Genomic DNA, 12769 nt, shown 5'->3' with positions numbered 1-12769 from the left:
GAGGAGCAAAATAAGTGGGTATCATGGGTGAATATATCTAACCATATTTAATGCTATTAATAATCCATTTAAAAGTGTTGGCAAACATACTTCTTTCTCCATCATTTTAGCATTAATTTGGTGACTATGCTTGCATCAACTTATAGATAAGTTCAGACTGCACAATTTAAGTACCACAGAATACCTAATTAGCAAAAAAATAAGTCTCTCTGAAGATAAATAATTATCAGCTCATCTAATGTTTCAGGACTTGACTTAGAAACATTTATAGACATGTAGCCAGATGGAAACAGTACCATCAACTGGCATGTAAAGACTTTCAACAGTTTGATGAGACTTGACTGAACAATATGTTTGGTGCTATATTCAGTGATTGTCAGGACACAATTTACTGTTTATATACCAAGCTGACTACACAGCAGGCAAAATAACACAGAAGCAATTTTATCTGTATCAGCAAATTATGGTTCCAAATAGATTCCCAGGGAATCGTAAGATGTTCAAGCTGAAGCACAGCCTTGTCCTCCTCACGATGGAACATAATTTCTCTATTTGCATGAGTATTTAAATATACAGGGAAGGACAATTCTCTCTCCTTTTTATTCTACTCTATCCTCTCTTAGGCCAATTCTCATTGTACTGAGAAAAAGAGCATCAAACAGATTTCCATCCCATCCTATGTTTTACAGGCAAATGCAATAGATTGACACAGCGAGAGTAGCCAGCTGTGAAGCTTTTGCTCAGAGTGGGGTTTTCAGAAGGGCTGTGGGTTGGCCCACCTATGGACTGCAATGGGAATGGAGTTAAGCCACCAGTGACTGCTTTTGAACATCAAACCTAGAATGCTAATTGAAATCAAATCTATCACATTGTTAAAACCAAAAGATCTTTATCATTCATTTTTTTCTGAGGCAAAACCTACCATGGGGTTTTAATCTCAGTAAGTCCCACATGATTTGGCCTTCACTGAGTATTACAGTACATTGCTCTAACTAAAATATGATTTAATTTGGTGGATTGTTCTGCTTCTATCTTTAGTAGGTAGAATATAACCAAACAAGATGTACATTCCCCAAAGCATAATGGCTTTTGTTTCAGAATTTTAGCTGTTGAATTAAAATCATCCTCCTAGACATTTGGGATTGTGATTAGCAAAATTAACATCAAGCAACACCTAAATGCAGGCAATTATTTGATATATTGCTTCCTTGTAAGTTCACTGAACTGATATTTTGGACCCTTCCTCCTCTTGTCTTGACCTAAAACTGAAATGAATAATTATGGTTTTGAGGTTTGTGTATGTAGCTATTACATAAATGTATAAATAAAGTGTATGGGATGGTTGTGCATTAGAACAGGATCCCAATTTGTCATTAAATCTATATTCAATGGAGGCAGAGTACAGGGATGTTAGGTTTGTTAAACACATGAATAGCCAGGTTCTCGCACAGCCAGACACCCAGAGATTCTTCACAAAACTTCCCCCCCCCTCCGCCCCCGCTGTTGTTAGCCTAACTTTATCTAGATACTATTGAACCTTTCCTGGTGTTCAGAAAAGCTTTACAATAACCATCACATTGCTGTTCTGAAAAAGTGGCATTTCTCTGCTGCAGCTGCTGTTCTCATAGATTTCCCAGGCAACTTTACAAATTCTAAAATAGATAAGCTCATTCCCAAGCAGTTATGGATAGCAACCTATTCACGGTAAAGGAAATTTGTTAATTCTCCACAAAGAAACAGTTTTTGATCCAACCAAATTGGAAATACTGGCTGGAATTTAAAAAAAGGGAAAGATAACAGAAGTAACTGCCATGGACAGGTGGCCAAAAAGTATTTTATTATAACTGCTGAAAAGTTCATGCAACAAGCTAAAGTGAGTACAGACAGAAAGGCTACAGGCATGTTAACTAGAGCAGATGGCTAATATATTTTTTAAATCACTAGATAATCCAAATATTAGAATGCAATCAAAACAGATTAAGGTTTGACTGTATAAATCATCAAAAGGAGAGTCAAGGTATGGCTGCATCCCTGGAGAGAACTCGTGCTACTGTAACTTGGGAGCACTCAAGTCTGAGAACATTGCATGGCTGTTCAGCTTGGTGCGATGCCAGCCATTGTGGTGATTCCCTTTCCCCATTCCCCCCCCACCCCCAAATCACTGATTCAGAAGAAGGCTCCTTCACATTCAAACCTTCACTTCAAGTAAACAGGTTTGCCAAGAGATGGGAAAAATTAACCCCTCCAATCCAGAGGAGAATTTATAGCTTTCACCCTGCAAAGGTCTTGCAAGGAAGGTGGGCATAGTGACTGAAGGGGCAGTGGGAGAGGAACAAGGAAGGAAAGTAACCAGAGCAACCTGATCAACAAAGCAAGCAGAAGGACAATCAGTGGCCCTTGCAAGGTTCCCCAATGGAGAACAAAGGTAGGGCTGTTCCAGGCACAACCTTCTGGGGTGGGAGAGAGAAAGAAGATGAGGAGTGAGATTGGCAGACCTCTAAAATACAAAAGCAAATAGTAATCTTTGGCTGTTCTGACTCGACTGTTTTTGTGTTTAATGCTTTTTAAAAATATATTATTTTAAACCTCTGCATATGTGCTGTGTGGTCTCAGTACAAACAGTGAGATATATGTATAATACCAAAACCTGGAACACCCTGCAATATGGAACAAGAAAACAAACTTTGCAGGGTAATTACTGCAACAGTGGCACTGAATCCAGGATTTTATTGCTCTAGACACATTAGTAAATCTATGTTCGCTACAGCAATCCTATAATAAAGAATCACGGGACATCTTACTGCCACAGACAACCATCCATTCTTCTCACAGGGTACAACCAGGCCTATGTAAGGTGGTGAATGAGTTACATCCTTCCTACACCTTTAAAAGGGTATACACACCTTATATGGGGAAGCAATAAACCAGGGGTCGGCAACCTTTGGCACGCAGCCCATCAGCGTTATCCGCAGGCATGGCCCCCCGCAGCTCCCAGTGGCTGTGGTTTGCCGTTCCCGGCCAATGGGAGCTGCGGGAAGAGACGGACACCACATCCCTGTGGCCCGCTGCTTCCCGCAGCTCCCACTGGCCGGGAACGACGAATCGCGGCCACTGGGAGCTGCGGGGGGCCATGTCTGCGGACGGTCAACTTATACAAAACGTCTCGCGTCCGGCCTGCGGATTAGCTTGATGGGCCATGTACCAAAGGTTGTCGACCCCTGCAATAAACTCTCCATAGTAAAGCATGCAACCAACTACAGTAGAAAGTGCTCTCTTTGTTCCCTATAATTTTGGCCTGGAAAATTAGTTTGCCCTGAAAATTGCCAGATTACTCAAAAAAGCAAAGGTTTCTGCAAAGCTTGAAGAAAATATGTAAAACTGTTTTTGGAAGAGAGCACTGCCCTGAGGTGGTAGACCCGTATCTTATCTGCTAGACCATGGAGACTCTCACGCAAATTGCTTTAATCTTCTATACTCAGTAAGGTGAACTATAAAATGGGGATAATGGTTTCTATCCATTTTTGTGAAGTGATTTGAGATGTAGGGATGTAAAAGCACCATGCAAATGAAAAGTATAAATTATTATCACCCAAATTTTTCAATTGGGATAACAGATTCAGTGACTTTGCTGGAAGGCAGTTTAGCTTAGGGAGTTAGAGACTGTCTGTGGAATTGGAACCAAGACACCTGGGTTCTTGTCTTGGGACCGACACTTGATACGCTATTATTTCTTACCCTTATCATCAGCAATTGGAGAGAAGGTAGGTTGCACTGTACATACAAGCATGGCCAAGTTAACCATGTAGTGAGCATGTTTATCTTGTCAGATGTGCACTGAAAAGCATAAAGCTCAACAGGAGGTATAATTAATTTGGCCAGCCCTGCTCATTCCTTTAATTTAATGCTCTAGTGACCCATCCATTGTATTTAATTTACAATTTTTAAATGCATCATATGTTCATTCTACATTTCTTTTTCTTATCATGGACAACAATTGTAAAAGATTGTTATTTCTACAGCAGCAGAGATATGAACGTGCTTCAAGAACAAATGACGGACCCTGACACAAAAAAGGGCATGAACCTGAAAGGTGCAGAGTGCCTTCAACACCTACTGAAGTCATTTAAGCTTTCTATTTAGGGAATAATAGTAATAATAATTCTCCTAGTGTTCTTTTCTAAGAGTATGAACAAGACTCTGGTCAATTTTACTGCAACTATTTGGAATCAGGGTAAGCGGCAGAGAGACTTCAAGTTTATCAAATGCCCACTTGCCAGTGGGAGTGAAAGAATGAACCCTACTCAGAGTCCAGTGACAGTACCTAGGTAGAACTCCAGTAACTGGGCTTCCATCAGGATGTAGCCCATCTTTTGTATCAGACATCAGCTAACAATTTTAGTCTATTTCTACATAGGGGGGTGTCTGGATAAGTTTTCAATTCTGTGTTATTATTTCAGCATTATTAAAACAATCTTCTTCTAAGTCTTTAGGACCCAATTTGACTCCCACTGAAGTCAACAGAAACTTTCCACCATCTCTAGTGGGCACTGGATCAGACCCGTCATCTGTCTTAAGACAGCAATACTTCATTACCAGTCAACTTTGTAGAAGCCCTTGTTGTGATGCATGCCATTTCTACAAAACAGATGCAGAAATGAGTGTGTTCCAAGAATGTTAGCATATTTATATGCCACATGTGGACTTAAATATAAATTCCACACAATAATTTACAATGTAAGGAGGTTTTGCAATTGTGTGGTACAGAGTTCAGCCAGCAAGCGCTGCTATTTTAAAATCACTGCTTCTGAATGCTTCCCTTCCCCCTGGTATGATTAGGAAGTAACCATAAATTTGGAACATTTTTTAAATTAAGTTTTGTCTTCATTTCTCTGTAGGTACTGTGTTTTGCAAAAGGTTACCAATATTGTATATGATGTTTATACCTAGACCCATCACAAATCTAGATCAAAACTTAATTTACAAAAATTATTCTTTGCTGCTACAGCAACAGTTACACCGCAAGAAAGCACTGGAATCTTGAAAAGTCAGAAGTATATTTAAAGCTACACTTGTAGTTTTATCATCTCTCATAATTTTCTTATGGGACTCCTAATATTTTGTGCTTTTCTTGAAACCCCAGCTCTAGCAGTCATTTTAATTACGTGAGAATTTGAGCTTTCATCTTTAAAAAATGCATATCAATGGTAAGTTTCTAGCATTTCTGGTTTCAGAGAAAAGCTTGAAAAGATCAACCCAAATGCTTAGAAGACAGATGGCAAATAAAAAGAATCCACAATTTAAAAAAGCCAAATCATGAATATTTGGGGTTTGAATTTCATACACTTGAAGGTCAGAAGGGACCATTATGATCGTCTAGTCCGACCTCCTGCACAACACAGGCCACAGAATCTCACCCACTCACTCCTGTAACAAACCCCTATCCTATGTCTGAGCCACTGCAGTCCTCAAATCATGGTTTAAAGACTTCAAGGTGCAGAGAACCCTCCAGCAAGTGACCCATGCCCCATGCTACAGAGGAAGGGGGGAAAAAAACCCAGGCCCTCTGCCAATCTGCCCTGGGGAAAAATTCCTTCCCGACCCCAAATAGGGCAATCAGCTAAACCCTGAGCATGTGGGCAAGACTCACCAGCCAGACACCCTGGAAAGAATTCACTGTAGTAACTCAGATCCCACCCCATGCTTGGGAATACCATACTAGGAGCATTGATAAGGTGTTCTTCAAAAAAGAGAGCCATTGATTGTGATAAGACATCATCAAAAGACCAATTTACATAGGGTTGATATGAAAGACTACATTTAACTTTGAACAATTAACCAATAAATCTATTTAGATCTGCAATTTAGGATCCCTGCACCGAATGGTCAACATTTATACCCTCAAGGGAGCGTGTTTCAAAGAACTGGTTTTAATGTAACATTCTATCTTGAATTTTTCACACACAAAGCATCATGTACAGCCATATAGCAGAGTTACACAACTGTTTAGTAGGCGGATTTTGCATGTAACAGTGATGTCTTCTAAGAGAGCTGCTACAAACTATCAAACCATGTATCAGAGGTCAAAGTTTGGCATGTATCTCATTTGACAGAGGTATCCTTTCAGGCTAAGATTAAAGATAATTTTGTACATATTGACCCTGTTCTAAAATTCTGTATAATTATGTGCAAAGGAGAATTTATTTAGTACAGTAAATATGTGTATTAACATCTAGACAACTCGTTTTGCAGTTGTGGTTAATCACTTCTATGTATTAAAATACCTCACGTTAAAGAATAGAAAAGTAGGATAAATTATTAAACTACATTAATGTAGTCAAACTAGAAAACGTAGCGTTAGGTACCTCAGTTATCCTGCCAAGATCTTCAAAGATGTAAACAAAAGTAAAAATTATAAATTCTATACTCCAACGAGAGTAACTTCAGCAGAATAATCCCCCAGCTAGAAAGTGACATATAGGGGCAGAGACCAACTGATCAGAAGTGTCAGAACTCCCACCATCCTCAGTTACTCAATATTCAATCTCATGTTAAATATCCCTTAAATTATTACTTATAACAAACATTTCTTTGAAATTCCTGACATATGTAAGACAAACTTTCATTTTGCAAACTAAGGCCCAAATCCTATCAACAATAATGTGTGTGTTTAACTTCAACTTAGTGGAACTGTGTATGTAAAGAAAGTTATGCATGTGCATAACTGTCAGCAGATCCGGGATCAAAGAGAGAACCATGAAAGAAGTAGCCTATTTCAGGGGTTCTCAAACATTTTCATAGCATGGACTAAAATATGTTTGAGAGATTTTCTCAGGCGGCATTTCCCCTTCCATTCACATTACATTGCTGGGGCAACCACAGCAATTGTTTACATAGACAGGTAACATAACCAACGATATAAAATACTTTAATAGGCTTTTAATCAAATTTAGCAGCCAGAAGCAAGGACAGTTATCAACGTGTTACCAGACCACACTCCCAAACAGATAATTAGCATGGACCTCAGTCTGAGAGCCACTGGGTTAGGGTTCATCCTAGAAAAGATTCATTCCCTCCTTGGCCCCTTTTTTAAAAATCAGTCTATAAACAGGTCTTTATTCGTAGTATACTGTAAAACTTCTGCAGTTTATTAGTGTATCATTGGACATTTTCCAATTTCTATCATCAAACAACATGTAAAATTACACAAGAAAAAAAAACATGCAGATGTTTACAACAGATTGAATGTTTACCAACAGATAAAAGGAGCAGACTCCTCAGAAACTAAGAAAAAAATCTCCCAAAATCTGCAGCAGAATTCTTGACCATGTCACAGGCCAACGGCAAGACGTTGGAGATGAGAGCTCAGAGAAGAGAATGGAAAAGTTGGGAAAAGAATGAATAAGAAAAGAAACAAGTAGATGCTTTAATCTAATTGTATTTATTCTACCACAGAAGTACCAGAACTTGAGACTTAAATCAGTCCCCCCACTCCCTGGATAGGAAGTGCTACAGAAGTAGAGCTTGCAATCATTATGAGCAGAGGAAGGAAGCAGAATGCATTATGTCCTCTCTCCCATGTTCCATTTCCTAGAACAACAAGAAGCTCTGGAGGAATCCCCATCCAGAACTCGTATGTCAGAAGGAAAGTCATCCTGATGCAGGAGATCTGAAGATGTGGAAAGAGAAATCCCAGGGAACTTTACAAGCACAAGAAAAAAGTAACTAGACAAGACTTCTCACACCTCCTCACCATCACAGAAGAGAACCATTTCCCATAACCTATTTGATAATCTAGAATGCATTCCTAGCCTATGCAAGTATCTTCTCTTCTAGAAAGAGGAGAAATTCAAATGCCACCCTTATCTGCTTTTTGTATCTTCACAGAGTAGAAATGAAGAAAATGATGCAATGCCCTAAATATTTATACTATGCTACCTTTGACATCTGGTAGCACTGTTCCACATTGCACAATCTCAATCCTCCTTTCAGATACATGTGCCCGTATCTTGTAATTCTGATCCTTTGTTTTTTCTTGCATATTCAATTCCAACCAGCATATTTATGGAAAGGTTTGGGCGGAAGCAAAGGGGGAGTTAAACATAAGAATTGTCAGTCTGGATCAGAACCCAGGTCCATCCAGTCCAGTTTTCTGTCTCTCACAATGGGCAGAACCAGATGCTTCAGAGGAGAACCTGGTAATAAGCAGATGTGCAACAATCTGCCCTCATATTAGATCTCCTCCTAGTGCATTCTAGTTAAAGACTGGCTTTTTGGCAGGTGGTTGTGAGACAGGAAAGAAGGATTAATCAATGCAATTAACTAGACATTTTCAGTTTTGCTAAATCATCTTCATCACTTATATTCAGCCCCTCACAGAGAGCTGCTACTTCCTCCAAAAGGTTTTATGGATATACATAGACTGTCACCCACATCCTGCCTGTTGCTCTGCAGATAGATTTATATCATGAAGGCTGAAAATGAGGGCACACCTTAGTAAGTCTAAATTGATGCCAGATCTTGGGCCTGTCTCCTTCAAATAATAATAAAACCTAGCTCTTATACAGTGCTTTTCGTTAGTATATCTCAAAGTGCCGTACAAAATGAGATCAGCATCATTAACCCCCTTTTCCAGCTGAGGAAACTGAGGCACGGAGCAGTGACATGACTTGCCCAAGGTCATCCAGAATGCCAGTGGGAGGGCTGGGACCAGAACCCAGGTTTTACCAAGTCCAGTCCAGTGTCCTATACACTAGGCCATACTGCCTAAGGGTACAATTCCACTGTGATCAATATCTGATTCACACATCTCTTAATTAATGTTAACTAGCACTGCAAGCTTTTAATCATGCAGAATAGAGAAACTGACATTCTGAATGGATGGCTGGTGCAGAGAAAGTTGATCATTATTTTTTCCTATAAACTAATCAATATGAGAGAGAGAGAGAGAATGTTCGCTACTATTTTTCACATATTTACTAGGAATAATGAAAATATATTGCCTATGCAAACCCAGTACCACTGTGATACATCTGTGACAGGGATGTAAATATCGTTTTAAAAGTTAACGGTTTAAACAATTAAAATAATATCGTTTAACTGGTTAACTGATTAAAGGGAGAGGGTCTGGGGCTGCTCCGGTGGGGCGGGCCAGCCCGGGGCTGCTCCCGTTGGCATGGCTGGGGGTTAGTGGTTAGGGTGGGTTAACGGTAAAACTAATGCTTACTAGTTAACTGTTTAATATTTTACATCCCTAATTCGTGACTTTTTTTCTTTTTATGAGCCAAACTGACTGGTAAAATGATTCTGCACAGACTCCAGCCAGCTTTAAAGAAATATGGTAAGAAAATATCTGTAGAATACATTTGCAATCACTAACCAGCTCCATAGCAAACAGCAAACTATTGTTTTAATTTAAAAACGGTTGTACCTAATAACTTGCTTCCTCTTTCTTTTCTACACATGCAGTTTAGGATTAAAATAAACTTTTGCTGCAACTCTGATTACTGTTCTTCCTGACTAGGGGAGAAGTGGGACTCAAACTTGTAAGTAGCCATATTAAAGGTTTATGACCAGCCTCTCAAATATTTAATATCAAGGCAAATATACAAGTACATAAAAGTCAGAGTGACAGCTTAAATTCATTAATACAAAGGAAAAATATATTCCACTAGGATGAGTTTTAATGGTTTCCAACCACAAATTTAACAACAAAAATCTGCTACAAACGTGTAAGTGGCACAAGCGCAGATGTAATCATGAACAGACTTGGAATATCAACATTTCTTTAGCTGTACACCTCACATTCACTGCTACTGCAAATCAGAGGTGTTACTTACACATTGTTTAGCATGAAGATATTAGCATCATTATGAAACACTATAGCTCTGAATCTGCAAGCACTTGCATGTATGTGTTCCTTTACTCAGCAAGCAGTCCCACTGAGTTCAACATGTCCAACCTATCAGCTAACTTCTGTGTTGCTTCGTGTGAGCAAGCAGGCTTCCCAATGTAGAAATGTATATTCTCCATTTGACTGGGTTGGAGTCAGCAAGAAGAAGGATGCCCATGCAGTGTTTGATTATATCCTCTATCCTTACTCTGATGTCTTGACCAGAGACCAGTACAATTATTCACACGCTGCATCTTTTACCTTTTAGAACAACCTGACCCAGTGTTCCTCTTTGATCCAGTCTCTCCTGAGGCTACATACTCAGCATATTGTCTAAATCGGCCATGACAGTGAGTATTGCCTAATTTTTACATTTTTTGATGGAGGGATTGAGAAAGGGGTTAGCTGTTACATCTCATGGTTTGTTTCTGGCATAATCCCTAATGAAGAAACACCAGGGGTGAATCTGACTCAATATTTGGACAGACATCTAAGCTTTCGCCTCCACCCTTACTACCATGCCCACATACGAGTTGGTGATAGGTACAAAGCCACCTCACATGCAGGGTGTGAGTATGTATTCCTCTGTACCTAAAAATTCCTCATCCAGCCAGATATGCAAATACTTCCTTGGCTTTTTTCCTTGCCCAGAATTAAGCATGTAGATCCACAAAGCTATTTAAACTCCTAACTTCCTCTGTGGATCTGGTGATGGGTGGGTGTGGAATTTTTCATGCAGATGGTAGAAAATTACAAGATTTGTTTTTCAGACTACATAGGATCAGGCCCTTATGGATTTTCCCAAAAGCAGGTGAGTGCCCAGTGTTCACAGGATGGGAGAATCGCTAGTGTTCCCAAAATATGTAGCGTATGTGCTATCCTTGGATGAGCGAGCCAATGCATATATTAGATTCCCACTATTAAGTAATAAAGTGCCAAGTTAAAATATGAATATAATTAATGCATGCTTAAAAAAAAGGGTATCATTCACAGCCAAAAGCTACTGAACACTTTCAAATTACCAGAAAAAAATCACTACTGGTTGCTTTGCAAGCATATCTGATGTAGCTTTTACATATGAAAATGTCAATCGTGCCATCGAAGGGCGCATACAAGCAACCCCTTTTCTTAGTTCTTCCTCCCCCTATCCTGCATTGCACCCACTTATTTTTATTGCACCCGTACCCCTCACATCCATTTACTACACTGTAAGCACGGTGAGGCCTTGCCTACAATACACCAGGATTTCTCAGCCTTCTCCCACCTGAACCGGGCACCTGGGCGGTGCGGCCTGGGCCCTGTGCAAACACGCGTGGCACAGAGCTGGTATCTGCGGCTCTTCAGGCCCAGCCTTAGGGCAGTGCACGAAGCTGAGATTTCACACCACGCTCAGCCCCAGCCCCAGCCCAGCATCCCCAAGGACCCGCCCGCCTCTCTCAGCCCGGGCAGCACACAGGGCCCAGGTCTGACCCGCCCTGGGCGTGCTGCAGCGCAAGGTGCAGCGGCGCGACGCTCTCAGGCCCAGGCTCCCAGCGGCTGCCTGACAGGCTCGGCAGCTCTCAGGGGCCGCGGGAAGCCACCGGCAGCCGCGCTAATGGCTGCAGAGCCCGGCCGCCCCCCGGGGAGAGCGCGCGGCCGCCTCCACCGGGGGTGCCCGGCCAGACCCAGGCGGGCGGCTGCAGACAAAGGGACGAGGCCGCAGGCTGCCCGGCCCCCCGCCCCACGTGCTGCTCCGGGCCCCCCGCCCCACGTGCTGCTCCGGGCCGGCTCTTGCCAGGGCCGCCCGCGACACACCTGCGCCACGGGCAGCCCCAGAGCAGAGGGGCGCCCGGGCGGGCTGCCCCCGCGCTCACTCACCAGCGGTAGCAGCCCTCGCTGGCTTCCAGGGTGAAGTTGATCCTGGTGCTCCGGGTGAAGGGCAGCAGCACTTTGGGGATGTTCAGCTTGGAGGCCACGGAGAAGGGCGGCGGCGGCAGCAGGAGGAGCAGCAGCAGCGCCCAGGGCGAAGGGGCAGCGAGCGGGGCCATTCTCCCTGCCCGCGCCCGGGACACTGGGGACGGCTGCAGGTAGGGAAAGGGCTCAGTCTCTCCCTGCGTCCCCCGGGGGCGGTGGGGTCAAGCGAGATGCGGGGCCCGCAACCGGGGAAAGGTCTCCGGGCCTCCGGCTACAAAGTGGCCCAGCCCTGGGCAAAACGCTTGTTGGCAGGCGGCGTGTGGGCCAGCGGCACCGGGATCAAGAGGCGCCGGAGTGGCCGCGGCGCCTGCAGGAGGCAACGAACCGCTCGCCAGAATCACAATCACCCGCCTTGTGCTGCTATTCGAGGGACGTCAGCGGCCGGGGAAGGGGAAACCGGGCCTGAGGCTGTGGGGAGGGGCCGTGTGCCTCGGGGGAGGGCGCTCAGCCGCAGGCGGGGAGAGCAGCAGCAAGTGCTGCTGCAAAGAGACTGTCACATGGCAGCCCCCAGCGCGTCCCTGTGACCCCCTGCAGCACCAGGCAGTTTTTGTTTCACTTTCAGGTGCTCCTGGAACAAAGGCGCTTGGGCCTCTCCAACCTTGAAGGCTGGATGCGGCATCCCAGTGAGGGGGGGAGGAAATCTAGGGGCGGCCTAAATTAGGAGTCGGACAGGTGTTCCTGGTTTTTTTGCATAATAATTGCGGTGTGTGGGCGCCGTGCCACTTTAGTGGGGGAAGCTTAGACATAGAGCATCTGGTTTTTTTACAAAGGCAGTGAGTACCTGCAGCTCTGGTTGACTTTATTTGGAGTTCTAAATGCCCAGAAGTCCTTGAAATCAGGCCCAAAGTGACTTGCTCAGGGTCTCCCACAAGTGTGTCTTTGAAACGGATGGGAGCAGAGCCCAGGTTTCCTGATGTAGTTTGGGCC

The 12769-nt window shown here is 43.0% G+C and overlaps 1 protein-coding gene across 1 annotated transcript in view; it reads right to left on the bottom strand.

Annotated features, from left to right (window-relative positions):
- The window catches only part of NUP210 (nucleoporin 210), a 116310-nt gene extending 103846 nt beyond the window's left edge, over positions 1 to 12464 (bottom strand). The window contains exon 1 of the mRNA XM_045025291.1: positions 11747 to 12464. Within this exon, the coding sequence (XP_044881226.1) occupies positions 11747 to 11916 (170 nt within the window). The 5' untranslated portion in view covers positions 11917 to 12464. The remainder of the gene's footprint in view (positions 1 to 11746) is intronic.
- Between the last annotated feature and the right edge of the window lie 305 nt (positions 12465 to 12769).

Source organism: Mauremys mutica, chromosome 7 (genome assembly GCF_020497125.1).
Source record: "Mauremys mutica isolate MM-2020 ecotype Southern chromosome 7, ASM2049712v1, whole genome shotgun sequence".
In the NCBI taxonomy this organism is placed as follows: Eukaryota; Metazoa; Chordata; order Testudines; family Geoemydidae; genus Mauremys; species Mauremys mutica.
The sequence above is the reverse complement of the archived record's forward strand: the minus strand, read 5'-3'. Positions and strand labels throughout refer to the sequence as shown.